At 41.9% G+C, this 27,516-nt stretch overlaps 1 protein-coding gene across 1 annotated transcript in view; it reads left to right on the top strand.

Moving 5' to 3' along the window:
* Positions 1–27,516, top strand: part of SYNE2 (spectrin repeat containing nuclear envelope protein 2) — a 176,430-nt gene that overhangs the window by 89,377 nt on the left and 59,537 nt on the right. Inside the window, exons 60-82 of the mRNA XM_058807437.1 lie at positions 765–950; positions 1,962–2,084; positions 3,322–3,504; positions 7,156–7,281; positions 9,588–9,782; positions 10,322–10,396; positions 11,358–11,477; positions 12,249–12,356; positions 13,948–14,160; positions 15,845–16,012; positions 16,976–17,095; positions 18,013–18,125; positions 18,747–18,888; positions 19,775–19,906; positions 20,446–20,598; positions 20,845–21,054; positions 22,321–22,422; positions 23,487–23,606; positions 23,765–23,965; positions 24,325–24,498; positions 25,088–25,219; positions 26,475–26,671; positions 26,891–27,023. Of these exons, the coding sequence (XP_058663420.1) occupies positions 765–950; positions 1,962–2,084; positions 3,322–3,504; positions 7,156–7,281; positions 9,588–9,782; positions 10,322–10,396; positions 11,358–11,477; positions 12,249–12,356; positions 13,948–14,160; positions 15,845–16,012; positions 16,976–17,095; positions 18,013–18,125; positions 18,747–18,888; positions 19,775–19,906; positions 20,446–20,598; positions 20,845–21,054; positions 22,321–22,422; positions 23,487–23,606; positions 23,765–23,965; positions 24,325–24,498; positions 25,088–25,219; positions 26,475–26,671; positions 26,891–27,023 (3,426 nt within the window). The remainder of the gene's footprint in view (positions 1–764; positions 951–1,961; positions 2,085–3,321; positions 3,505–7,155; positions 7,282–9,587; positions 9,783–10,321; positions 10,397–11,357; positions 11,478–12,248; positions 12,357–13,947; positions 14,161–15,844; positions 16,013–16,975; positions 17,096–18,012; positions 18,126–18,746; positions 18,889–19,774; positions 19,907–20,445; positions 20,599–20,844; positions 21,055–22,320; positions 22,423–23,486; positions 23,607–23,764; positions 23,966–24,324; positions 24,499–25,087; positions 25,220–26,474; positions 26,672–26,890; positions 27,024–27,516) is intronic.

Raw genomic sequence — 27,516 nt, 5'->3', positions numbered from 1 at the left:
TTCCAACAGCCATGAACGTTTTTTGTGGCAAAAGCTTATTGTCTCCTGTGCTTGTGAAATGGAATGTTTTGTTTGTCCTGTGTGACCGTGTTCACAGGGGTCTTAGGATGAGGGAAGAGATGAGGATCTGACTCCATGTTTCAGAAGGCTTGATTTATTATTTTACGATATATATTATATTAAAATTATACTAAAAGAATGGAAGAAAAGGTTTCATCTCAGAAGGCTAGCTAAGCTAAGAATAGAAAAGAAAGAATAAAAAAGGCTGTCCCTGATTCTCTGTCCAAGCCTGCTGCCGTGATTGGCCACTAATTATAAACATCCAATTTGGGCCAATCAAAAATCCACCTGTTGCATTCCACAGCAGCAGACAATCATTGTTTATATTTTGTCCCTGAGGTCTCTCAGCTTCTCAGGAGGAAAAAAATCCCCAGGAAAGGATTTTCATGAAAAGATGTCGGCGACAGTCCTGGACTGTGAAACCAGTGGGTTTGGAAATGCACCCTGGGCTTGCATTAGAGTGGAAATTGCATTCAGTCCTTTCCTTCACACACCACCCAGATAAATGGATAATTTCTTGCAGCCCTCACAGCTCTTCATGACGGTGTTCACTGCAGTTCATCCAGTTCATTGCAGGGAAAGAGACTTCACAGCATGCTCAACTGGCCTGATACTTCCTACAGCATTTTATTCCTTCTAATCCTTACCTCTACAACCACTGTTCAGCAGTGATGTATCAAACTTAACTCCTGTTTTGTCTCCAGATGGCTTTGGAAGACTCAGAGCAAAAGCAAAATCTTCTGCATGGTATCTGCATGGAGCTGGAGGAGCTGTCAGCAGTCTTTGAAACTGACAGTGTAATGCAACAGCTGAATGAAATAGATGTTCAAGTAGCAGCTTTACAGCATGAGATTGCAGAGGTTCTTCCACAAGTCCTGCATGTGGCTGATGTAAGTCTGGGTGACCCATAAATGCCTTTTATCAGAGCTTCATCATATGTTAGGAAATGCAGATTATATCACCTGCTTGGGAAACAGGGTGTAGTGCTGGTTGTTGTAGGTGTGCCAAGCAAGGAAATTAATTTTTTGTAAACAAACCATCAGAAGGCATTTGGTAACTAATTAAGCTGTAAAGTTCAGGATTAGCACGGGAGGTAGGAGGAAAGGCTGGGATGGGAGCCTGGGATGGTTCAGCCCAGAGAAACTTGGGGGTGAGAGGTTGATATTGCTGCTGTTTGCTGCTACATGATGGGAGATGACAGACAGGATTGGGCCAGGCTCTTCTTGGGGTGTTCAGTAACAGATCTCAAGTGTAACAAAGGAAATTACATCTACATAGTAGGAAGGATTTTAACTTTATTTTTCTGTGTGGTGAAGTTGGTCAAACACTAGATCAGGGACTCCAAGCAGGGGTAACATTCCCACCTCAAGAGATACCAAATCTCAACAGGATCAGACCCCAAGTGCCCTGGTTTGATGGGTGGCAGAGACCTTTCAAGGTCCCTTCCAGCCTAACCTACTCTGTGACTGTCTCTGTGAGAATTCACAAACTCTGTGAACTCTGTGGGTTCCTTTTCCATCTGACATAAGTCTCTTCCTACTGGAAGCTGCACCAGTGTAATTATAGCACTTTGCTATTCTGATAATTATCACCACTGGAAAAATGTCTTCTCACTACTGGTAATTCCTAATGTGAATTTTTAAGGATATTTCAGTTCTATATTTTGGGTTTAAAACCAGACCAGATGATCTTGATGATCTTGAATACTTAATTCCTTTAGAAGTTATGACTAAAAGTAATTTATAACAACTAGCCTTTTGGTTGATAGCATCCATTAACAGCCTGCATATGCTGCACTCATTTTTCAGTATTTCTTTATAAATTTAAATGAAAGACAGAAATGCAAGTTGGCTTTTGTGTTTGGGCTAGCTGCAAATATTCCCTTTGTTCCCAAAATCTAGGAGCTGGATGCCATTGAATCTCATGTGAAAGTGTTTGAGAAGGATGTTGCAGAAATGAAGACAATCCTGTCATCAGAAGATCTGTTAGAATTTTCTCCTAAAGACCAACTTAAACATGGACAGGTCTGTGAAAACTCCTATCTAGGCTTTTTTTCCTGATCAATGTAAAGCCTGAAGTGAGACTGTTGAGAGACCTTTTCAAGAAGTACAGTCAAGGTTTGAACACAAAACACTTGAAATTAAAGCACTATTGAGAATATGTGCACAGAGAACTCGAGTGTGTAACTGAAGCACATGTCAGGCATGGCTGCCACATTTGAGGATCTCCATTTTTTTGGGAAGTTTATGGCCTGATTTTCAAGAGACACTTTCTGCACACTGCTCCAATTGGCACCAAATGGAAATCTGAAGTTAGAAAATTAGGCTTTGTTTTTCCAAAAATGGAGGCAAATTTAGCAGAAGATTCTTTTTAATTCACACCAGTCCACAGTGTTATCTGCTTAAATACAAAAAGCATGGGTTCAGTTTCAGGTGAGGAATAAAAATGTCATCATACCTCTCATCATAATTCTCATAGCAAAGCTGTGCAGCTTGGTTACCCAGGGAACAATTTTGTAAAAACTACATTACATGGAAAAACTAAAGTAATATTTCTTCTGGAAAATGATGTTCACCTACTTCCTTACTGTAAAGCAAAGCCTGGATAGTACAAAAAATTCCTGATACAGTCTGCTTACGAATGAGAGAATAAGCATCTCTATTTCCACTGGGGCATTTTAAAATAAAATCTACCTGAGAAGGAGTTTAACAAAAGTGTTAGTAATTAAAAGTTCTGTAGATGGTTTGTATTTATATATTTTTTTCTTCTGGAGTTCCCTGCTGACTGGTTGGCTGGACAAAAGACAAAAACCAGAATTTGCCTAGAGAGACATCAAATAATGGCACCACTTTAACTGTCTTCACTGCCAGTGATGTTCTGCTTTGAAATGAGCTGCTTAGTAAATAGCAACTGATCTGAATGTGAGCCTTTTCTGTCACTGTGCAAACTTTGTATATACAGAAAAAACAGAATTGTAAATATGACATATATCTTTGTCTTGCTTGAGACAGCCTCAGTGTGGATTTTCATTTATTTGTTCCAAGAACAAGAATCACAGAATATTCTGAGTTGTGAGGGACTCACAAGGATCATAGAGTCCAGCTCTTAAATTAATGACCCATATAGGGATTAAATTTTCTTCCTTTTTAAATGGGAAACTCACTAAAGAGAGCTTTTGTTCATCATTAGTGTAGTATAAATTTATGGTGTTGATTTTTCTAACTCAATATCACATCCATCATCTCTGTTCTATCCTGACAGGTTATACTTGAGCATGTTGGTCCAATGCAGAAAACCATTGTTCATATACAGTCCTATGAAGATGCTCTTCAGCTGCCAGGGCTGAAAATGCAACCTTTCTCAGTCTTCCAAAGAGCAAGACAACTCTTGAGAGAACTGAAGAAATTAGAAAAAATTACTAAGGAACAGAATGAGCTACTGGAGGTAATTGATTTTTTTTTCCCCTATGGTCACCTGTAACTCCTTTTTTTAAAGTAATTTTGATCTTTAAACACTACTGCTTTTGCAGCCGTACAGTTACACCTACTGTGTCTTCTGTTTAATGGTTTGGGGATTTTTTTTGTTCTTTTTTCTTAATGAATTTGATCCTGCAACAAAGCACGCTGAATAGTCTTGACATACATTTCAGATTTCCAATTCAGTCACAGCTGACAACATACTGTAGAAGGAAGGAAGGCTCAGGTGTTGCACTGGTGATTGAAGTCCAGTGTTACATACAGGCACTCACCAACTCCTGAAACTCACCTTGACCATGGAAATTCTGGTTGACAGCCATTAGACAGCAATTGCTAACATCAGAAAGTCTTCTACTAATCCAAATCAGTGAGCCAGGAAGTTTGCCATTCCCTACAGCTTTGTTGTGGTTAATTCACTGTTTTGGGGCAGGCCAGCTTGTGTTGGGGTCCTGGAGCTGCTGCTGGCCAGGCCAGGTTTGGACACAGAAGGGAAACAGCAGCAGGAGGAGGCAATGCTGGCAGGTCAGGGAGGGGTAACTCAGGGCCAGGGTGAGTGATGGAACAGCCCCAGACCTGGGGGAGGCTCTGTGCAGCACTTCCCTGAGCAGTGAGGTTGTGCCAGCTCAGGGAAGTTGTAATTCAGGAGCTGGGCATGCTCCAGTGCCCAGGCTGGAGGAAGTCTGGGGTTCTGTAATGCAAGTTCCCACGGCAGCAAGGAATTGAAGTTCTCGTGTGACCCACCCATTTCTTGGCAGGATGCTGACAGCACCTAGAGAAATGTTACATTATCTTTGCTGATTTGGTTTTCCTAAGCTATGAGGGTAAAGCAGAATGCTTTAAAACATCTAACTGGGCATTTCAGAGGCCAGGCAGAGAAGTGGCAGCTAAAACAGGGAATGTTCGTTTTTGATTTTCACTCTGAGAAATGGAGAGCAGAACACAAAGAGAAAAACTCAAACATGCCACATGACTAGTGCATGCTTGGAGTCAGAAAAAAGCAGTGACTATATTAGATCTGTATAACCCCTACATTCTCTTTTTTTTCTTCAGTCCATACAATTTCTTATGTCCAAAAAATGGATGTGGTAAAATGTGCCTTTTTCAGAGTTACCAGATCAAATAATGGAGAATTTTCAAAACACTTTAAAAGCATCAGAAACAGGGTGCTTTCCATTTATCAGTTGTTGTAATGACACTTGTAACTGGTTTTTGTGCAATATTAGGTCAAATTTTAGATTTTTCTCCTTTTTGTAAAGCCATGACCTTTTTTTGCTCAGCATTTGCCTTTATCTTGTAGACACCCAACAATCTGTAGCTGAGTGAAATTTCTTTGTGAGAAAACAGATTGGAAAAATTGCAATTCTTGGCAGCTAGTGTATCAAACTGTGCAAAAGAGATTTTCCAGTGCAGTTGAATGGGTTGAAAGCAGCAGCACTACAATACAAATGTAGCAGCAGCTGAGGTGTAACAAAGGATAAAGCCATTAAACCATGGCATTTTGAGTGCTGCATTAAAAAGGTGGTGAGAATCCTGCTAGAGAGGAAAGCAAATGGGAGCCAAGCCTCCTGTACAAATATATACTTTTTTTTTCCCCCCTGGGGATTAGTCTTTGGATGAGTTTTTGCTATGGATGAGGCAATAGAATATTGCACCCGTAACTTTTGTATAATTAAGTTGCATTGTTACACCTGAAACAGTAATTCAGAAACAAAGCCTGCCATAGAATCTGAAAATGCTCTGGGACAGGAGTTTAAGTGACTTAGTTATCTGTTGAATGTTGCCCTCTGTTTTTTTTATTATGGCCTGTTAAGTTCCACACCTAAATAACGTCATCAGGAAGAAGATTTGGAAGCCACATCTGCCTCTACTGGTTTTCAGTGCAAGAAAGTGGTATTATTTGCATATCTGATGATTTACTGGTGTCATTTTCAGTAAGCTCTTCCAAAACAAATACTCTGTGGGTAGGTGGGCCTTTTCCATGGGTAGGTCTTCTGGAATTAGCATGATATAAAAAGTAAAGAGCAACTGCTAACCAGGAAATAACTCAAAAGAAAGGCAGAACTTGTAAGAAGAAATCCAGTCTCATATATATGGCATAATTTGTTGTATTGGATAAAGTATAGAATCAGATTTTCTTTTCCCTGAGTAGAAGGCAGAAACTAATTAATTATCTTCAGGTAAGTGAATATATTCATACATTGGTCCATGACAGAAGACATTGGAGTCTGTATACAAAATATTCAGACTCTTTAGTTAGTCTAGGAAATTTGAGGTAGAACGCAATTTATTACTAAACAGTCCTATTCATATCAAATTAAAGCAGTGAGTAAGAGAATCTTCCTTTTAGGAGGTCTTCTTTTACTTTCTCATCAAAGCTGACCAGCAGACCTATTCCTTTTTCTTTCCTCTCTCATTCTTTGCCTGTGGCACTAAGATTATAGGCCACAAATATCTTCCCCTTCAAATTGGTTTTCTTTTAAGTGAGGAAAATAGTTTCTTCTTACTTTTAACACCTGTAAAATAATAATGATTATTTAGAACCTTATTAGCCTGCATTTTCTTGAGAGGGAGTGCTGCTATGAAGAAGTGACTGAAGAAATGGCACTTTTGCTGTTGATAGCAGGAGACTCTCTGCTCTGTGAACACTTTGCAGTGAGATCTTTGACCTGTTGGGTCACTCAGGTGCTGCTGGCAGCACAGGAGGATCAAGCCTGTTGACTTCATTGTTTCTTTATTGCCTTTTGCAGGAAGGAACAGCCCTTTGTTGTTATTTGTCAGCCTCTGGGTCCAGAAACACAGAGCCACCAAGTGCTCTGCATAGTCAGTGTTTTCACAAGATATTCTGACTTTAGATGTGACAGTTTCCTAATGACCTGAGACATCATGACAGGCTGTGGCTGACAAATATGAGTGTGTGGGGAGATTGCCCATTTCTGCATGGACAGCAGAGCCTGAGGGGCAATGAGATTTTGCTGTCATTGTCAAATGACTAAAAGTGAATTTGGCTGTTTATTACATGTAATGGGTTTTCCTGTAAGCCATGTAAACAGAAATTGTTCATATGTTGGGAATGCTTATCATTTTTATTGGAACTATTCAAATAGTCAGGCAGTGTGTTTGGGTTATCCTCTGAGCTGCAGTGTTTGCCTGGTGTACACCACAGTTCATTTTGAGCAGTTTCATTTTTGGTTTTGCAGAACTAGCTGGCACTAAAGACTTGAGCACCAATAAAAATTAGTTAGGCTTTCTACTTGATATGAAACCCTTTAATTTTTCTCTTTTTCACAACCTTTTCTAAGTTGTAATGGATGTGGTGAAATCTGCTCCATTTGCATTCCATAGCCAAATTCATAGTTCTGCTTTGGGGCTCCTAGACAGAATCCTCCACCATACTTCACCTTGTGGGTAGAGCAGCTTGTTTGTCTTTAGCAAGTGAATAATAAACTTAGTGAGGGATGGGGTTGTGCAAAGTTAGCAGAGCAAATACAGATTGTAGTACACAGAACTGCAGGTACAAAGGAGGCTTCAGTACTCTTCAGTTCAACTGTGCTTCCTTACTGACTTGTTTGTTTATGTACTCCTTATTTCAAAATTATTTATGGAGATTGCTACTTCACAGGAAACTGTAAAGAAAACAGAAGAATGTGAGCAAGAAATTGAGAAGTTGAAACAACTCCTTAAGAACAATTTGGGTGAAATATCACATGAAGATCAACCAGAGGCTCAGAAGACTCCCTGTCCAGAGGTGGGTTTCATCCTTTTCATTCCTTATCCTGCCTAACACTAATCATGATGATGCAGAGCACTGAGAAATAGGGGTGTGCTTCCCTTCTCCATGCAGGCAATTGAATGCCATAGTGTGACCATGCAATGAATTACAATTAATATTACTTTGCAAGTTGGGTATATCTTTCATAGTATACTCCTTACTGATTTTGGTGTGTCATTTGTGCCTGTATCAACTTGGAATAAGAATTGAGTGCTGTTTTGATGAAACAATATGCAGCACTGAGAGCTTAGCTGTGCTGAGCATCCTGCTAATTTTCCTGAGGTGGCAGCTTGGGATAATGCCTAAGGAGAGAACCAGGTCCCTTTCTGATGTCTGGTCATGCAATGCCACTTTTGGGGTTTCTGGTTAGGGATAGATTCATTAGACTCCTTTCTTTGTCCTCACTGCCCCACTGTGTTTTCATCACTGGGAAACATCTGTTGCTCTTCTCTCTACAGTCAGCTGTTTCTGTAATGGATGAATTGATGTTTTTAATGCAAAAATAAGATGTGTTTTAAGGATAGCACTGCAGAAGTCAGGAAATTACTAATTAAATGTAATAACTATTTATAAACTGCCTCTGAAATGCTCAGTTTTTTTCCAGTCAGTCACAGTAAAGTTAATACACTTAGATTGTACTTGCCTAATAACTATAATCACTCAGTAGGCTCCTAAGTACATAGCTGCTCTGCTGTCAGCTGGTTGGATGTTGGAGGCTTGCTGTAGTGCTCAGCATGATTCATTTCCTGATTCTTCCTTGTTTTTGTCTCTGAGTGTAGGATTTTATGGTTAATAGTTCTTGTTTTAGCAGAAAACTTGGCAGATACAGCATTGCATGAATAGAAGTGGGCAGTGGAATCGCCCATCTTCCTGGAGGATTTCAGGAAAAGAAGTGATTTTAAGAAAGAGTTGGTTTCTGAGGAGGTTATGGCTAATTAAGTTTGCAAAAAAGTAGCTGGCAAATCTGTGCTGGCAAGTCTCCTGCAGTGAAATAAATAGATATACTGTTCCTAGTGGACATTCATAAATCATGCCACATTTTCATGGATGTCTGTTACTTCATTTCAGTGATGTTTTCTTTCCTTTACCTTTGGATGATTTTATCTTGTGGTTTTGAGTGTACAAAAGGAAGAAAGCATTGTCAGAGCAGAGTTCCCATGCCCTTTGAAAATTTGCTGGAGCTCTTCCCTGCACCTTTCCTGTCATGCTGCCACCCCAGAGCTATTACCAGAAGCTGTAGAGGAGACAGGAGCAGCAGCCTCACTGCTTTCATCTGCCACAGATTATTACCTGCATCACATCCCTAATGACAGAGCCTGGTGTGGAGCCAGGGCTGTTCTCACTTCAAGCCTGGCATCAAAGCTTGCTGTGATCAACTAAGCCCAGTGTGCAAAGGGATATTTAGCCAGGTTTCACTCTTCTGAGCAAGTAACAATGCTTCAAAGAGCTTTAGCACTTTCAGTAATGGAGGGAGTAGGGCAATTCATTCCACGTCCTGCCTTACTCTGTTATTTGCTGGGATTTCTTGGGTCACCTGGAGGCTGGGTGGTGAGGAAAGCCCTGGAGAAAAGTCTAAGGGCAGAACACTGGCTGGAGGAGTAGTCATGGCCAGGAAGGAGACCAAGATTTAATTCCCCCTCTGTTAGTGCAGTTACTTGGATTATTGTTTAGTCTCTGCAGAATGTTAAATATTTTCTGTTAGCTTTGTTGGGGTCCATTTATTTCTCCCAGTATCACATTCAAAGACATGGCATAATTTTGGCCCTAGCCACATTCCCAGCACCCACCAAATGGTTTCTTTCCTTTGGGCCATCTTCAGCAAAGACTGAGCCCTGAGCTACCCTCATTTGCTGGCTTTGGCCTCCTCAGGGCTTTCCCAAGTGTTCAGGCTGCCAGGGAAGGTGCTTGGAAGTAACATCACTCTGTGACACACAGAGCAATGTAGCCCATCTGCATTCCCTTGGTCCTGGAGGAAGCTGCTGCTGCTCTCATGGATATGCAGGACCTAGTTAGAATTTGTTCCAGTCTGCCACATTTCCTTCCACACTGCCAACTTCTGCTTCACAAGTGGCAAGGGCTGTCCTGAGCTGGATCTGCTGCTGCTGGTTTGCATGCACCTGGACATCTCCTGCAGTGACAATGGGGAACTGTCCCAAAGCCCAGAAAAAGGAGAAGGGGGAAATGGCCCCAGTACCAGTAAGAGGCATCCCTGGTGTCATCTGTAATGTTGCTGTTTGGTTAAAAATGAAAAATGGATGCTTACAGATGTTGTTGCTCCTTAGGGAGAAATGGAAGCTGTAAAAGAAGAAATCATAAAGCTGTGCCAAAGAAAGGAAGATTTCCTTACCAGGATGAAGAATTCCATGTCTGAGCTTCACCAGTGCCTACAGCAAGAAGTGCCTGAAGCAGCAGATGAATCCCCAGCCTCTGCATTGGCCCAGAGTGACCTGATTGGGACTGAAGTTTCTCCTCAGCAGGTAAGTGATCACTCCCCTGAGGGCCAAGAGGGGAGGTAAATACCCCTTCCTGCTCCTGGGGGAGTGGCATGTGACAGAGGAGCACCCCTGCCCCTGTGAATCAATACTGTCTCTCCTCCCCTTTGTGTTCAGAAGGACTGAGAGTGAGGAGAAAATAGGAGAGGTGAGCCTCTGGTTATTTCTTAGCATTTCACTTCCAACATGATGTTTGCATCAATCATCAGCAAAGTGCTCCACGTGTAGATTTGTTGATGACCTGTTGTTCTGGGATTTTCAATAAATTATTTTCATGGGGCAAAATGAAATTTGTCCCTTTTGTAGCTGTGCTGTTGAAACCTAACAGCATCAAATCCCAATTTTCAGAGGTGCTTAGAACCTGCAGCTTTCAGTCACTTTAATGTAGGTTGCCAGATGTTCAGTGTTGCTCCAAAAGCAGATCTCAAGTGGTAAATTTGTTTTGGTGTACAGGCAGAAGTGAAGAGGCTTTTGCTCTTCTTGTCATGATTAATTGGGTTGTCTCTGTGTGTGTGTTTTTGTAGTTGAAAAAAAGAGGAGTGATATCTCTTCTGCCTTCCTTAGATGAAGAATCAGAAGACTGTTCTTTACACAGCAAGGTGAGTCCAGTGTTTTATATATATATATACACACAGCTGTGTATGTAAGATAGAAGATTTTGGTAAAGCAGAAATTATGAAAACTGTGAAAATCTGGAATATTTCAGAACAATTTAAATTATCTGTTATTACTCCAGTGCCAGTATTACACAGCACCTTGCTCTGTGAGGTGTGATCCTGCTTTTGGTGGGATTGCCTATTTGCTAATGCCCTCTTTGTGGAAGTGTTAAAGGCAAAATATGGCGTTAAATACCAATGTTTCCATGTGGAGGTGGATTTCAGAAAGAATTAGCCTCTGAAATACCAAAACATAAATAGCAGAATTTATTTGTATGTTTGAACATAAGAAAAAAAGGGTGAGATTAGACTAATGGGAATGAAGTTTGGATAGAAGAGATTTCTGGTACATTGGGAGGCACTGCCCTACTGGTTGCTCTGAATCTGAGGGGTCTAAATGCCCAGGTGAACTGCAGAGGGGCAAAGCTAATTGCTTTTGGGAAAAAAACCTCATGGCAAGACAAAGAAAAGAAGTCCAAACAGCCTGGGGAGCTTGTGCCTCACTATTGATCTAAGCAATCTTCAGTTTCAGGGTTTCTCACTCTGCCCCTTCACTGGTGCAATTTTCTTTACATGTAGGACATTTTTGGAGGCAGGACTGCAGAAAGACAGATAGTGTTTTGTTGGTTTGTTTGGGGTTTTTTTCTGATTGTTTTTTTTTTAATATTGTAAAAAATGAGAATATTCTAGAGAACATTATCAGTGTCATCTAGCTGCCACTCATCTTGCAGCAGAGCTATAGAGCAAGAAGAGAGGTGGGATTTGGGAAACACAAATATGGATAGATAGACAAGGCAGAAATAGAGCAAAGTGTCATTAGAGGTTTGCAGTGCTTTACATTGCCTGGAGGAATATCTGAGCTTCCTGGTCAGAAGCTAAAGCTGAGCTGTTACTGCTTTCAAAGGGAAGTACAGCCACAGAGAAAGATGCAAGATTTTGGCCTTCAGAAGGAGATGATGAAAGGCCCAAGGAAGACAGTGCAACCTCCTGCTCCTCTGGTACCTTGTCAGATGGCATTGTTCAGGTAATGCACTTGGGTTTATCTCTGTGGAGGTGGGAACTCATCTTTGTAGAAAAGATCTACACAAGTCCTAAGTATTGCTGAAGCCTGCACTGCAAGAGAAGTTTGGAATGCAGGACAAGGTGGCCAAATTCATATCTTCCATCTCACACTAAAGCTTGCCATTTAGAATCTCTTTTTCTGTTGTACATACTGGTTGGACTCAGTAACCTTAAGCATTTTTTCCAATCTAAACAATTCAATGTTTGTAATTCCTTTGAGCTTCACAAAACCCCCAAGGGCAGAAATGCACATTTAGTAGCAGCAACTTGTTCCACTGATTCCTGAAAAGGCTCTAAAAATGTGGGGGATGACTTGTGGAAGAGGTTCACTTTGTACATAAGAAAATCAGTGTCTGGAACACCCAACCAGGTACAGTTTTGGTGCTGTTCTGCTCTTCATGGTGCCTCAGTAATGTTGTGACAGCTGCAATTGTTTGTTTCTGTACATCAATGCCTCGGGCATAACAAAACTGCTCTCTGTGAATATTCTTGGGCCAGGACCACAGTAGGTTGAGGGGTTGCTGCTCTTTCAGGCTTCTCTAGCACAACAAAGCAGTGGAACATAGAATCAGAAAGTCATTTAGGTTGGAAAAGACCTTTAAGATCAAGTCCAACCATAAATCAAACACTGCCAGGTCCACCACTAAACCATGTCCCAAAGTGCCACATCTCCACTACTGCACATCTGTATGGAAGATAAGAAATATTTCCACTATTGCCTCTTTCTCTCCAGGATGAGGATGTTTTAACTGAATCACACAGCAAACATGATGGAGAAACATCTCTGCAAACTTTGGAGGGCCCTGAAGGTCCTGGCACAGGCGATGGCAGTCTGGCTATGGTGAGTTTGCAGGCCTGACCAGGGTGACCTCCTGAGTGAGTTGTGTGCCTCCCTAGTGGGCAGAGGCCCTGGTCCAGTGTGGTTTTGCTGCTGGAGTTTGCTGCAGTATGATGTGATGGGATACCTGCAACCCTTTGTGGGCCTGTTCCTGTTGGCTCTGGGTGCTAAATTTTCAATTGCTCCTTAAAAATGTGCAATTTTCTAGGGAAAAAAAATGGAGCATTTTCAGCAAGGAAGCTACTGTCATTCATACAGGCATGAATGGGGAGTTTGAGTGATGTAACTAACATCAGCCATGGAATTTATAAATGGCAGCTACAGGAGGAATTGAGGAGCTTGACATGTGTTGCTGCTTTGTGGAAGACATGCAAAGGCTCAGAGAAGAGTGGGCAGCAGGTTAAATACAAAAGAGTGTCTGCAGACATTGGTGCTCCAGGATGGCCAGGAGCAGCAGTCTGGTGGCAGAGCAGCTTCAGCTTTTGGGATCACAGAGTCCTGGAGTTGTTAAGTTGGAAGAGACCTCCAGGATCACAGAGTCAACCATTAACCCAGCACCACCGTGCTCAGCACTAAACCATATCTCTAAGTTCCACATTTTTTGAACACTTACAGGAATGGAGATTCCACCACTTCCCTGGGCAGCCTGTTCCAATGCCTGACAAGCCTTCCAGTGAAGAAATTTTTTTTTCTAATATCCTGTGCCAGGGGGATTGGAACTAGGTGACCATTAAAGGCTCCTTCCTAGCCAAACTGTTCTATCATTCTCTGATGACACTGATAGTTGGAACAATGCATTTTGGCTCTCTTTTTTTCCCTGCCAAATCTCATTTTAATATGAAGCTTGTGCACTAGCACTGGCCATCTCAGTTGCCTGAATGTGTGCTCTGGAGCCAGGGGAGCATTCTGTTCTTGTAGTGTTGCTTCATTTACTTACGGAGTACCAATATTTGCATATGTGGAGGCATATACATCCTGTGCAGCCTTCCAAGTCACTGCTCTTTATCTCCAAGTACTTTGGACTTCTGTTATGGACATGTGCAGTGCAATATTGCTTCTTCAAGGAGCGTGTTTAAGAAGAATTGCACAAGACGTCCTTAAAAATACACCATTTTTTAATTGTGTGATCTAGAGCCCAAGTAAAGCATATTTAATTGCTGGAACTGAACACACACGAGTAGCTTGTAAGCGTTGTCCAAGAGCTTGTTTTGCAGCTTCCAACTGCATTGCTTTTGTGTGTAACTCCCACAGAAAAACATCTCTCCTCAGGGGAGAACAGGTTAATGGTGAGTCATCACTCACAGGTATAGCTGTGTGCTCGGGTAGATCCCTGCAGATGCAAATTGCAGCCTGGAAACCTGTTACACCAGATCTTGGCTCACCTGCCTGCTGAGTTTCCCTTCTTTCCTTCTTGGTTCATGGCTCCCCCCCCCCATCCCGCAAGGCTGGGAACGCGGCAACGGAGTTGTTTTGGGGTTTGTTGTTTCCACACTCTGTGAGTGTGGAAGTTAATCATCTCTCAGTGCTAAGGGGAGGGGAGGGAGATTACAAAAGCAGGTGGCTCACCAGGCTGCTTTGATGTGCTTTCCTCCAGAGCCAGCAGCCGCCTCCAGTGCCCAGCGCCGCGCTGGGCTCGCAGTCAGCGCTGGATGGAGGGAGGCCTGAGCCAGAATCCATCCTCCTGGTGTGCCAGGCCCAGGTGGCAGAGCTGGAACAATGGCTAGCCAAAACTAAAATGTCCCTGGGCTCAGCCCCTCAGACCCCCCAAAGGCAGCAGATGGTGGAGCCACAGCTTGCTGATTGCCAGGTAAGGAGGTGACACTGCTGCTGCCATCCCCTTCCCTGGGCTGTGTCTGCAGGAAGGACACTGTGCCAGCTCCTCTCTCCTGCTTCAGCACTCCCTCACCCTCTGCACTGAGCAGGTGACTGACTGCTTGGCTTCAGCTTTGCCAGGGTATTTGGTTAAAATATCTGATTTTAGAGTTGGGATCTGTTTGCATCCAGGGGATTTAGATAGAATTCTGGAGTATATGTGAGGTTTTGGTTTGATTTGGATTATTTCCAAAACCATGGCTGAGTATAGTTTGAATCCTCTATTAAAAGGCAATTTTTCATTGGTCCTGATCATAATAAATCAGCTAGAAACAAAAGAGTCTTTTTTTCTTTTGACTTTTTCACTTTCTGCTTGTCAGAATGATTTAAAAGACTGGTCTAAGAAGCCTTCCGTGCTGCTAAGTTCTACTTCTTCAGTTTTTTCATAAACTACCAGCACAGAAAAATAGTGGCTTTCCCCCTGCCCTCAGTGAGCAGTGGTGATATTTGTACCTACTGCTGTGCACCTAGGGCAGCCTCTTGCCCCCATGGCAGCAGAACAAAAGGGGTGGGTGGTACCTGTTGGTGAAAATGGGAGGAGGACAACAGGATTGGCACGAGGGAGCCCTGGCATGCACCATGTGCAGATTAAAACAGGGCTGAGGCTCCCTGTGGTGCCAGTTGGCTTCAGGCATTGAGCCTACCTAGAGCAACAAATTTCACTCACAATACCAAAATGTCCCCATTTTAAATTACTGAGACATCACCAGCTGTTTTGTTGTTGTTTTGGGTGGTTGTTTTTAATTGGAATGCCTCTGGGTTTAGGCTGTGATTCAGCCAAGTGCTCAGGTGCTGAACTCTGTGGGAATTGGGATCCTGAGTGCTTTAAAGCAGCTGGCTGTGTCTGGATCCCATTCAGGGTTCCTGTCAGCATAGGCTTCACTGGGGCAGCTCCAGCTGGTGAAAACAAGCAAGCTGAATTCCTGTCAGCTTCAAACAATCTGGCTCAGTGTTAGGACATGAGCTTGGGCAGAGGAAGAAAGTTCTCTAGTCAAGATCTACACAGAATGAAAGAGAAACAATCTCTAGATAAGGGTGTATGGTGTAAAGCAATTCATTTATTGCAGTTGATTACTTTGCAGTTGACCCATGGTACCTTTCTTCATGCTCACCTTAAGAATGTGAGTTTAAAGTATGCAAGGATGCACTTTGATTCACAGCAGCTTGGATCAAAAATCAGATCCCAGCAGTTTACAATGGCCTGGCTGTCACATGGAGACCTTCCTATGTGTTGGTAGTTCAGCATCATTCCTCCCAAAGAGTGATGTGAGCTGTGTGTGCATTGCCTCTTTCTCCCCTGCTGAGGCGTGTTGTCTTCTTGGTTGAATTCAAATGGAGTCTGTCATTTCTGCTCTCCTCTTTTATTACTTGATACCTGAGTTAACATAGCCTCCTGCAGATGCTCTTGTTTGAAACAGTTTTAAAAATAACTCTGTATAAAATAAAAGGATAAAAGGACTACACTGGAGAAAATCTAGGGGGATTGCAGCTATTTCTCTTTTCCCCTGCATGTTTCTCTTCTCTTCAGAGAGGGGAGGTGTGAGCATTGACTTCAGAATGTTGTCAGAAAAGGAGTGTTTCACTTCTGAGAATGAGTAATTATCTGCTGTCCCTTCTAGGTGAGGTTATCAGAGATTGAACAAAAGGTCCTTTCTTTACTGGAAGATTGTGGAGATAGTGCAGACTACCAACAAAAGACAGAGGCTCTTTCCCTGAAGCTGAAGGAGGTGAAGCGCAATTTGGAAAATGTCCAGATGATGCTTCAAGACAAGCACAGTGAAGAGCAGGTAAAGCATGTGAATGTGTTGTGCAGGGCAAGAGTTGAGAGTCCTGCTGCTTTATTGGTCTGTGGTTGCAGAAGAACAGTTAGAGCTCGCCCTGTGAAGCAAGGAAGGGAGAAATGTCAGAGTTGCCATTATTTTACTTTACAGTGCTGTATAATTACTTGTAGTTTACAACAAGTAGTGGACTTTTAATGAGTCTCTGAGCAGCATCTTTTCTGCTCTAAGTGCTCAGTGACAGAGGTCAGCATTCTGCTAAGAGAACAGGAAAATGACTTAGGGTTTGATTTGGTTTTAAATGCCTCAAAAAGTCCATGATGTTTATCTGTGACAGTGTCAAAGCACGGAGACCTTTTAGTAATTTTCTCTTTGAAGAATGCTTAAATGCAGTGATTCTCTCAGCTCTCCTGCACCAGAGCAGCACAGTCTTTGCTGAGTTTCCCAGTGGGTGAGATGGTAACTCCTGGCTTCAGAGCTCATTCCCTCTGTTGTGTGAGGGATCAGAGGAGCCCACCTGATGTGTTTGCTTAAGAGCAGCCACAGTCCCTCTGGTGTGAAATAGCACTGCTAAAGGCTTGTTTTGAAATACTCTGTGAGCACAGGTTGAAAATCCAGATGTGTGACCAGATTTATAAGAATGAATTGCACATGCCTGTATTTTGGTGAAACAAAAAGAAGGGAGTGTTAGTATCACCTAATCTGCTAGCAGGAAAAGCAAAGAAAGCAAAGTAACTGTTGGGGAACACATGTGAGGACCTTGGCAGAAGGTTAGAATGGTTAGGATGCTAAAACTTTCAGTAAATTCAACTGGACAAAAATCTTTGCAAAAGCAGCAGTTGTGTTTCATGGCTGCCGATTCTGTGTGTGGTAACTCCAAGGCAGCTTTTACCCTTTCCCCAGGCTGCACCTGTGGGGTTCTGCTCTCTTGTCAGGTCCAGAAGCCTTCCCACAATGGGTGTCTCTTTACAGGTTCCCAGCAGGGAGAGGATGGACCCAGAGCCCCTGGAGATCCTGCACTCTGATGGTTTCAGCCCATCCCAGGTGCCCCTTGCCCAGCAGCCTTGGCACAATGGGCTGCAGCAGCCCCAGGTAATGAATTCTCCTCCAGGCCAGGCTGCTCCACGTCCCCTGTGGGCTGGGGAAGCTGCTCTTACCCTGCTGCAGTTCTCCCTGTGGGATCAGCTCTGTCAAGGGCTGGTTTCAGCTGCCCATCTCCTCCAGGATTTGGGGAGTTTGTCAGGATGGAGAAAGGCCTTACCCCTAAAATCCCTTGTTCAAAAGTTTTAGTAATATAAAGCTAGGAGATTGGAGGGATGAGTGATGCCATCTGAATCACTGTGAAACAAGGCAAGAGTCCTAGCTTTAAAACACTGATACATATGAAATCTGAATCTATACACTGATACTGTTTTTGCAGGTAAGTTTAAAACTAAAGTTTTGTGAACATATTTCCATGGGCTAACTCACTATGACTTTAAAGGTTGTTGTTAACACAGTATAAAAATCTTGTAATGTTCTGTGCTCTGCAAATTACTTCTATTTTGCTAACTGTAAATTAACTTTTGCCTTTTTCATGCTATTGGAAAAGAGCTGGAGAAAATGGTCCAGCTTGAGCTGCTAGAATTGCTCACTTTTCACTCAACACTCTCCTTTTAACTAATGGAACTCAAACCCATATCTGAGCAAATCCCCATTTTCCCTTACCTGTTTCTTTATGTAAGGATTGCAGTCAGTGGTGTTTAAATTTCTATATGTAATTTGTTTCTGGTTGGGTTTTGCTTTTAAAACTTTAGCTCAGGTGGAAATATATTCCATAAAAATGCATGTTTGCAGAAAATGGTTTGTTCTGTAGATTCATGTTCATACATAAACTTAATTTTATTCTGACATAGGTAATTTTTTTTTCTTTGCTAAATGATTTCACACAAAATGTGATTGAAAAAGCCCAATCATCACTTCAGATTATTACAGTTCACATAACTGTTCATGCTGTTCTCTGTGCACAGGACCTGAAATTAAAAGCAGCTGAGCAGAAAAGCCTCATTGACTTTATTGAGTCATGTGTGGAAAAAATGCAGCCGCAGCTTGAGGACAGCATGACTCCAAAATCAGAATCCAGGTACAGAGTAACACAATCAGTTACCAGATTCAGTGATGTAAAACTGCCTAAACTTGCTGAAGTGGCACCCCTGGTTCTGTTCTTCGGTTCTGTGTGCCTTTAGAAGAAAAATGGCAGATTGGGGCATCAATAGTCCAGAGAAATGGAGGCTTATTTAGGTGACAGCCTCTGTGATACTGAGCTGACTCCAGAGTTCAGATCTTTGTAGCAGACAGGACTGACACCTGCCATGAGCTAAATCAGGCCCATCTGTAGGCAGGCTGGGTCCCTCTGTTCACAGCCATGGCTGTACAAATGCACAGGCACACCCAGCCAGTGTAAAGGCAGCAGCTTTGAGAAAGGGGACATTGGGACCAGGCACCTTCCAGCACAGAACCAGCACGTCCTACAGGACTGTGCTCCCCAGGCTGTCATTCCAGAGGTGGAGGCTGCCAGCAGGCCCCTGGCATATGTCATGCCAAGGAGAAAGTCCAGGTTTATCAAAGCTTGGATTAATAATCATAGATGCACTTGGCTTCACTTTGCTTTTGAGGCACAAACAACAGAAACTAATCTTATACAAGAAACCTAGTTTTACTCTGCTTCAGTAATTGTCATTCTAACAATGTTTTCTCAATACAGCAATGGAGAATCTGACTCAAAGACCAAGCAGGCTGATGCCACCTTAGCTCCAAAGGATCAAATGGGTAATAAATGGCAATATTTACAACAGGAACTCTCATCAAAGATGAAATCTCCTCTCTGCCAGCTTGTGGAACCTCAGGTTTGTTTAAGTTCCATAAAACACTCTGATAGTGTAGATAGCAATTAGTTTATCTTTCTGTCTCATAGTAGCATGGCTCTCCATCAGATAACTGAAATCTGTGCAAGGGTTCTCCAGAGGAGATTACTGCACAGTGTTTTCATAATTGTCGTTTAATTTTACTTTGAGGTAAATCATGTCTCTGAAATAGTGATTGCTGAGCACAATGTGGGAGCACTTAGGTGAATCCCTGTGGTTAATTTTCAGAGTAGATGTTATCTGCTTACTTCTTCCAGGAGCACTGAGGTAGTTATCCAGCAAGCTCACAGCTGGTTCCTGTGGATGTGGGTGAAATCTCAGTTCCCACAAGTGAGAACATTTTGGTCAAAGCAAATCTCTGGCTTAAATTTTGTTCTGCCATTCACCATTGTGTTCTCTCATTCTCACACATCAAAAAACAGAGTTTGAGCTGTGTGTTCTGAACAGACTGCTTGGATAAAACTATAATTCCTGTTATTAACAGTTTCGTTCATAATTAATTAGAATTATTAGATTTTCTGTCCTCTGAAATTGCTGCAGTACGTGGAAGAATATCTGACATGTAAAAGGATGAATGTCAGCTCTTCCTCAGGCAAGACTTACCCTGCAGTGGGCAGTAGGGTTTCCTTAACCAAAACTTCAGCTGTAGCCCATAAAGCTGGGAATCAGAGGCTCATTTTTTAGTCAAGCTCCCATCAAGGCACAGCCTGCTCAACTTCTGCCAGTGAAAAGGGAACCTTGCTATCCAGGTGCTTTATATCAGTGCCTTGAATCTTTTAATGCTTTTTGACAGCAATGTTACTGTGTTGCGCATAGCCTGTCTTCATTTGAGCTGTTCTAATTGCAATGTTCTTTTTCCAAATGTTAGATCACAACAAAGATGAACATGCTGCCTCGAGGCACATTCTCAGGTGCAGGAACCCCAACTGTGGAAGAGCTGAAAACTTACACTGTCCAGCTGGGAGACCTGAGCCAGGAAGCAAATGTGGTGCATGCACAGGTAAAAATGGCATGTCCTAAGCATTGCAAAAAACCCCAGGGATTCTAGACACAGGACACTGCTTGGACACTGGGAAACAGCCAGTAATCCATTATTGCAAATGGCATTCACTGTAGTGAGCTTTTGTGTTGGGTATGGGCTGTAATGTAGAAATAGGTTGAGGATTTTGAAAGGAAACATTCCAAATCTTCCATTATGATACTTCTGCCTGAGTCCAAAAGTTTGTTAGCGTGGGTAAAAATCCTCAAACTGTATAAAGCAGGATGGGAGTTCTTGGGAGTTCAAGACAAACTTCTTGGGCTCATGGCTGAGATTAGAGAGCTGTAAGAGCACAGCCATTGTCCAGTACATAAAGGGTCATTGTGTCAGCTTTGCCCTTGACAGCTCTGAATGTTACATGCATGTATCCAAGTCTATCCCTCAGTATTTCATTAATTCCATTTCAGTGTTAGCTGAGCAAATCTCTAACGTTATTTGAGTGAATGAATCTTAGCCATGCCTTGGGTGGAAATACTGAAAACTGGCTTGCATTTACCCAGGATAATGTGGCAGAGGAAGTCTCTTCCAATTTGGACAGAAAGTTGTTTGAGCTGCTTCTGGCAATCAGCCGGTGTTTGAACAACATGGAGGAGATGCTGAACACCTCCGTGCTCTCCACTGAAGAGGCAGCTGTGCAGCAGGCTCTCTATGAGGTAACTGCCCCAAATCCCAATCCCAAACCCCAGTGGACTTCTGTTACAGCAGAATATATATGGCCTGGTATTTCCTCTCTGTTCTTCTGGCTTTATTCAGGAATAACGGTGCCAAACTATTTTATATTGCTCAGATTTGGGCCTGTTGCTTTTAATAATTATCAACTCGAGTCCTGCTGCCTCTTATAGGCAAGAGTCCTTCCACAGACCATTTTCACTCATTTTGCTTTTCTTTCAACCCTTTAGACTCTGTCTGTGGAGCTGCAAAAACTTCATGCTGATCTGAGTGATAAAAAGGATGATCTTCTGAAGTCCATCAGCTGTGCTGGTGGGAGCACAGATGTGTTCTGCGAGTGCTTTAACAACCTGCAGGCACGGCTGGAACAAACTCAAGCTGCCACTGCTTCAAGGAGCAGCTCCATGAAAGCTGGGCTGGATCATAATAGCAATTACCTGGTACTCCACTCCCAAATGCACATCTTGTTTCACAGCATCTGTTAGGCTTGTCAGTGTTAATGCATTTGGGTTACAGATGAGCAACCTCTAATGGGTTTTGTTTTTTCTTTTTTCTTTTTTCTTTTTTCTTTTTTCTTTTTTCTTTTTTCTTTTTTCTTTTTTCTTTTTTCTTTTTTCTTTTTTCTTTTTTCTTTTTTCGTTTTTCGTTTTTCTTTTTTCTTTTTTTCACTACTTAAAACATTTGTCTTGGCCTCTCAAGAAGCAGATTAATTTTGCTGGTTGCAGTGCTGTTTGCAATGCTGACTGCCACAGGGGCCTGGATCACAGTAGATAAAATTTGCATGCAGAAAGTGTGGAAGTAACCTGGGATCCATGCGGGCTGAGCTGCAGGCTAAAGCAGTTTCTGTGTGTAGGGACTAGGCCAAGGGGAGTTTCATGTATTCTTTCAGCTGCTGTGTCCTCAGGAGAGGCAGGCTCCTCCCTTGTGGTGCCATGTCTGACACTGGGCTATTTTTAGCAATGTGTTGGAGGTTGATTTGACCCCACTGCATTTACTGTTCCTTTAGATTTTGTGCCACAGAAGCAGAAGCCATAGTTGCACAAATTTTCCTTCTTTTGTTCTTTGTTGGAAAAGCAGATAGTGAGAAACTTTTCTTTAGATTCTTGTGATGTGCTAAATCTAAAACTATTGCTGGAAAATATTCAGATCAGGTCTTTAGTCTGAACTAAGGAAGGAAGAGTCTGGTCTTTGAAATACAATTTGCAGTGTCCAGCAAAACTCGAGTGTGCTCATCATCTGCAAGTCATCCTGGCCCTTTACTGCTGAATAATAAAGCAGCCCTTTTGAGGAACACTGGGATGTTGTCTCCAAACAGCCACAGAACTGGTCTTGCAATGTTTATGTATGCAGAATCCATAGAGCTCCATCAGCCCCCAGTCATGGGCTCATTTTCCCATTTTCAGAAAAGAATAATTTGATTCTCTTACCAGTTTCCCAGATTTTTACAGTCACAGAGGATCATTGTGACAGAGTAATCTGTTTCTTATATACTACACAGACTCAGAATTTCCCCTGTCCATTACTGCTTTAAGCCCATAATGTATATGCTTTGTTTTGGTGGGATTTTTTTTGATTGTTTGTTTGTTTAAGAGAAAAAAATAGCATTTACCTAAAGAGGTAATAATTTTGTTTGCTGTGTAATTTTGTCTGGTCATTACTATACTCCTGTTAGTGTGATATATTTCTGATGTTTGTTTCTTTTGCAGAATCAAACCAGGCTACTCTATGATCAGTTAACTGAGAAAAAAGCTGCTCTGCAACAATGCTTGAATGAACTACGTGGACATAATGTTTCTGAACAGCTCCAGGTAATTTTATTTGAAGGAAATGAGAGGTTTTACAGCATTAGCTATTATTTCTAGCCTTCTGCAATTTGTAAAGTTTCATAATTTTTAAAGTTTGAATCTAACTTAGGTTTTTACAATGGGAAGAGGAGAGAGTTCAGTATTTGCCATATTCACCACCACCCCTTTTCCTTTTTTTTTTTTTTTTTTTTTTTTTTTAACGGCACCCCAGTCCATACTCAGACCTAATTCCAGACATTTTAGTGGTTGGAGTGGAGGAACCAGTCTTTCCTCAACCTCCCAGAGCAAATACCCCCCTTGCTATGGCAGAGAAGGAAAAGAGCTACATGTTACACCTTTTCTTATGCCTAACTACCTTTTCTTTGTGGGAGTAGGACTCTGGTATTCCCATCTTCTCCTGCAGCATTTATGAGCACTTTATCATATGGAATTTGACCAGTTAAGCTATTTTCTTTGATCTTTATTGGGATTAGCAGAAAATTAAAAATTAACAGACTGCATGTCCTCCTCAGAATGGTCATTGGCCATTTACCTACTTATTACCAAAGCAGGGATGGTATTCTGAACCTTTCTTTTTACAGGCTCTAACCTTGCTTAGAGGCATAATTTTCTACCAGACTGAGAGCTGTGTTCCCTGCTGAATTCCCTAGCAAAGACTGGCTATATTCTGTTAGGTAATCACCCCTGGAAAAGAAATGCCAGAAGTACATAAGGAAGCTTTCCTTCCTTCAGAGGGATCCTGTCTCAGTCCCTGAGTGTTTCTGATTCATAAGAAAAACCTGTTTTCTGACTCCATGATTCCTTTTAATGGCTGCTCTTGAATTAGTAAATGGAAAGGCATGTTGAAGGTTGTCCTGAGACACAAGACCTGAATTCCCTTCCTGGCTGTGCTGTGTGAACACAATAAATTATGCCATATTTTGTCCATTTCGTTTATAAGCTCATGGGATTTTCTGAAGTGCTAGCACAGGAGAGATCCAGCCACTGGATTCACTGCACCACCAGTGATAATGGAAAGTTTATTTGAATGGAACTCTTCCTAACAGTTAATTTTGTCCTTCATCCAGAAAATTGGTGACTGTGCTGTGGAGCTGCAAAAGTTTGAAAACCAAGTAGCAAAATTGAGAGGCCATGGAGAAAGATTGCAGTTACCTATCACCTTAATCCAGGAAGCTTATAAATTAGAGGTAAGAGCACAATGCAGCTTCCACTTACTCAGCATGGTTTGATTCTTCTAAGCAATGCATTTACAGCATCAAAAGGCTGATGGTTATTTTGTATTCTGTGGGTTTGTGGGATTCATTTCTGTTCTTCATGGATCACTGCACAGTGTTTGCATTTTTAGGATGTTCTGGATGACATGTGGGGGATTCTGAAAGCAAAGTATGTGGAGCTGAACTCCCCTGCCATCAGTGAAAGCCAGTATGAGGACTTGCTTCGTGGGTTTGCAGAGCTGGTAGCTATTGGAAGGGAGAAGATGGCACAGGATCCAAAGCACCTAACAAAGAACAGAGCAGCTCTGCAGTCCCACCTGAAAAATCACAAGGTATGAGGTGTTGTCCACAGCACTGCTCAGGTCACCATAGCAAGGAGAGCACTGTTTTCTGGGACTGGTTTCTCTTCAGTGTAGTGGAGGAGAGTGACTGGCTCATAGCAAAGGGGAGGGACTGGTGGATGTGCAGAAAACAAAGACAAGTTTTTCAGTAGACCAAAATAATACCAGTTTTAGTGATAAATTGCTATTTCTCCTTACCTCAGAACACACAGCTGAGTAAGGAAAACACATCTTTCTTATAGTTACCCAAAGGATTATTGTGTCCTGCCTACTACTTAAGCCTTAGAGCTCCTGCTGTGGGAGTGTGATCTCTCTTAGAGAGCAAGCTTTAACTTGGGGCTTTTTTCCAGGATTTTTTCCACAACCTCATGACACGTATGGCTTACATGGAAGTGTTTTCCAAGAGAGTGAGTCCTTCTGTCCTGCAAAAAAGAGAGGAATTCTGGAAAGAGCTGGTCAATGAGGTCAAATTGCTGGAGCAGAAGGCCTGCCAGTATGGTATACACTTAGAGAGCCTGCTAAAGGTAATAAATCAAGAGACACCCAACAGTAAAATCTGGAGGGAAGGAGAAAAGTTGCATCTGGAGCAGCTCTTGTCCTACCAGTGATTCTTTGGCTAGTAGTTGTCCTTTCCTGATTTCACTGGACAGCAACAGTCTATTTATTACTTATTCTGTGTGTGCCAGTAAACCAGCTTTCTTCTTGAAAATCTCTGGAAGTGGACATTTCAACACATCACACTTTATGACTTCTTGCTATAATTTCTGAGTGTCTGGACTGACAGAAGAGCCCTTTAAGGCAAATAAATACCAGCACCACTTTAAAATAAAACTTTAAAAATTTAACCAATAATCTCAGAATATCCCTAGAGAATAAAAAATTGTCCACACCACTTAAAAATAAGAATCCTTAAAGATTTTGAAGAGTGCATAATTAATTCATCTGTAGTGAAATCATGTCTCACTTTGATATTTACATATTATTCACTTATTTTTGTGTTATGTTTCATTAAAGCAAGAGCTGCTGATGTTTTAGAAGGCATTAAGGCCTGAGTCTGGTGTATTAAAATGCAAATGGATGTGTGCTGTGTAAACAATTCAATGTATTTTTTAGGATTGGGTGGTATTTGATGAGGAATGCCTGGTTTTCAATAAGGAGTTAGAAGCACTTGCCTCTGCATTGCCTTCTATCAGTTTGGTTGAAGAAACTGAAGAAAGATTAATGGAAAGGATTGCACTTCTAGAGGTATTTATGTGTTTGTCACTGCTCTTCTTTATGCATCAGTAGAACTGGCAAAAAATATTTAATTAGTATATGAGGAGATGGTTTGCAGGGCACTGCCTCATCTCCTCAGCTGTGTGTGGATGCAAGCTCAAAACTGACTTTTAAAGGAGTAGAAGATTGGGCTGCTAATTTCAGCCAGGGGCTAAAGTCCATTTTAGTGGGAGTAATGACTAGAACTACTTTATAACTCAGTCTTCAAAGGAAAGTATTTGAGGTAAGATGGATGTTGTGCAGGCTCCATGGATCCTAAGGACAGCAAGTGCCCCTTCTCTGTAATACAGAAATTGTTTTCATGCCACACAGTAAAACCTGTAGGAAAGGACAATCAACTAGTGCTTTCAAATATCTGAAAATACCAAATATTTGAACTCTTACTGTAACACTGGTTGCAGCTGCATCTCTGATGACAGAGATAAATCTTTATTTACAACCTCAGCTCCAGCTGGAAATATTTTATCCATGTTTTAAGCACATTTAAATATAAGGATATAAAAGCAGCATTTATGGTTGTTTTATAAAATTAAGAAGAAAGCTTTTTAGTAACCTCAGTGATGTATTTTCAGAGAGGGCTCTGCATTCCTCACATGTGTGACCTTTCTCAGTTTTCAGAGGACATCCTCTGTTACAATTTTTTGAATTAATAAGTGTTTAATAAAAGCAAATTAATAAGTGTTCAATAAACTAATGAGTTTAATAAAGGAAAAAAGTACTATAATGACTTAATCTAGTTGACTGCAGGAAAGAAATCACTGGACATTCCCAGGAGAATCTGAGCTACAGTAAAGCTTTTGTAATAAATCAACTGTAGATGTTTAGTCATAATGGCCTTCTGGTGCTTTTGATTCCTGATGCACTGAGACAAGAGACATGCAAAATTTGCTCAGCCATTGATGTGAAGATGCCTGGTTTTCCTTGGCTTTTTGAGTTCTTCACTAGCTCTTCACTCTTAAGTCTTTATTTTTCTTTAAAGGCTTCAGAAACAAAGTCATAAAGCTTTAGCAGATGTTTGGTGCAGGGTGAAACTGTGGAGTTTCACAGTTTCAAAAAGAAAGCAGAATAAAAGGAAACAAAGAGGAAACAAACAAACAAACCCACAAAAACTGTGTCCCTTTTGCATGTAATGATTAAGAAGTTAGAACAAGTGACGTGTGTTCTTCTAGTTGTGTTTTCTGTCTTTAAAATGTTACTGTTTTACAAACTTCCCATATTCTGACAGAAAATCAAAAGCAGTGTTGATGAAAAGCATGCCAGGCTGTACCAGATGGTGAAGGAAGGGAAGAAATTGCTGACTGCTGTGAACTGTCCAGAAATAAGAAGCCAGATTGGGAAGCTGGAAGAGCAGTGGTTGTCTTTAACCAAAAAAGTTGGCCATGAGCTACACAGACTTCAAACACTACTGAAACTCCTGGTCAGGTGGGTCCAACACAAAAAACCAGTTTGAAGTATCAGTTAGACATTAGTTTGTGATTTTTTTAATAGATGTCAGCTGAAGCCATGCTTCTTGCAGGGTTGTGCAGCAGCAGAGGTGCCAGAATAGCACGTGTCTTCTCACAGAGAAGACAACTGGGAGGGTGAGAAATGTCTCCCAGGCTCAGCTAGAAATGTGTTTCTGTGTTTTGTTTCCTCCTGTAGCTACAACAGGGACTCAGAGGAATTGATGAAATGGTTGGATTCTGCTCAGCAGAGAATGAATTTTTGGAAGGAGCAGTCTCTCAATGTGTCACAAGATCTTGCCACCATCAGGGACAACATCAGCAGTTTGTTTGTAAGTCATTTCTGCTGCTAGCTTTAGATAAGACATTGTGAACTCTGGTGAAAATGACCCTTTTGAGAGGGTTTTTTTGTTTGCCATGCCCTTGAGCCTCCCACATAATACAGCACTGAAAGGCTGTGTGCCCCAAAGCCACTCAACATCTGACCCTGGAGTGTAGGCTCAGGGTACAGGAGTGAAGGTGGTCAGCCAAAGTCAGGAAAGAGGAACATGCTGAATTACATTTCATGTCTTTTGCTGCTCCCCTTGGATAGCTAGCCAGGAGGTTCAGACCCAGTGTGAGGCCAGACAGAAGCAACAGTGCACAAGGGGAAAGCAAAATATCAGGAAGGTTGACTGGTAAATGTGAGTTGGCCAGAGGTCTGAGGACTGGGGTTGCTCCACACCTCTGTGTGAAGTGGGGATCAGGATAATCTCAGTCTCTGTGGGAGTAAAAGGTGGCATTCAGCACTATATATCAAGGTGGGCAAAATAATGATTTATCTGC

Source organism: Ammospiza caudacuta, chromosome 6 (genome assembly GCF_027887145.1).
Source record: "Ammospiza caudacuta isolate bAmmCau1 chromosome 6, bAmmCau1.pri, whole genome shotgun sequence".
NCBI classification, from domain to species: domain Eukaryota; kingdom Metazoa; phylum Chordata; class Aves; order Passeriformes; family Passerellidae; genus Ammospiza; species Ammospiza caudacuta.
Note: the sequence above shows the minus strand (reverse complement) of the source record. Positions and strands in the feature narration are given on the sequence as shown.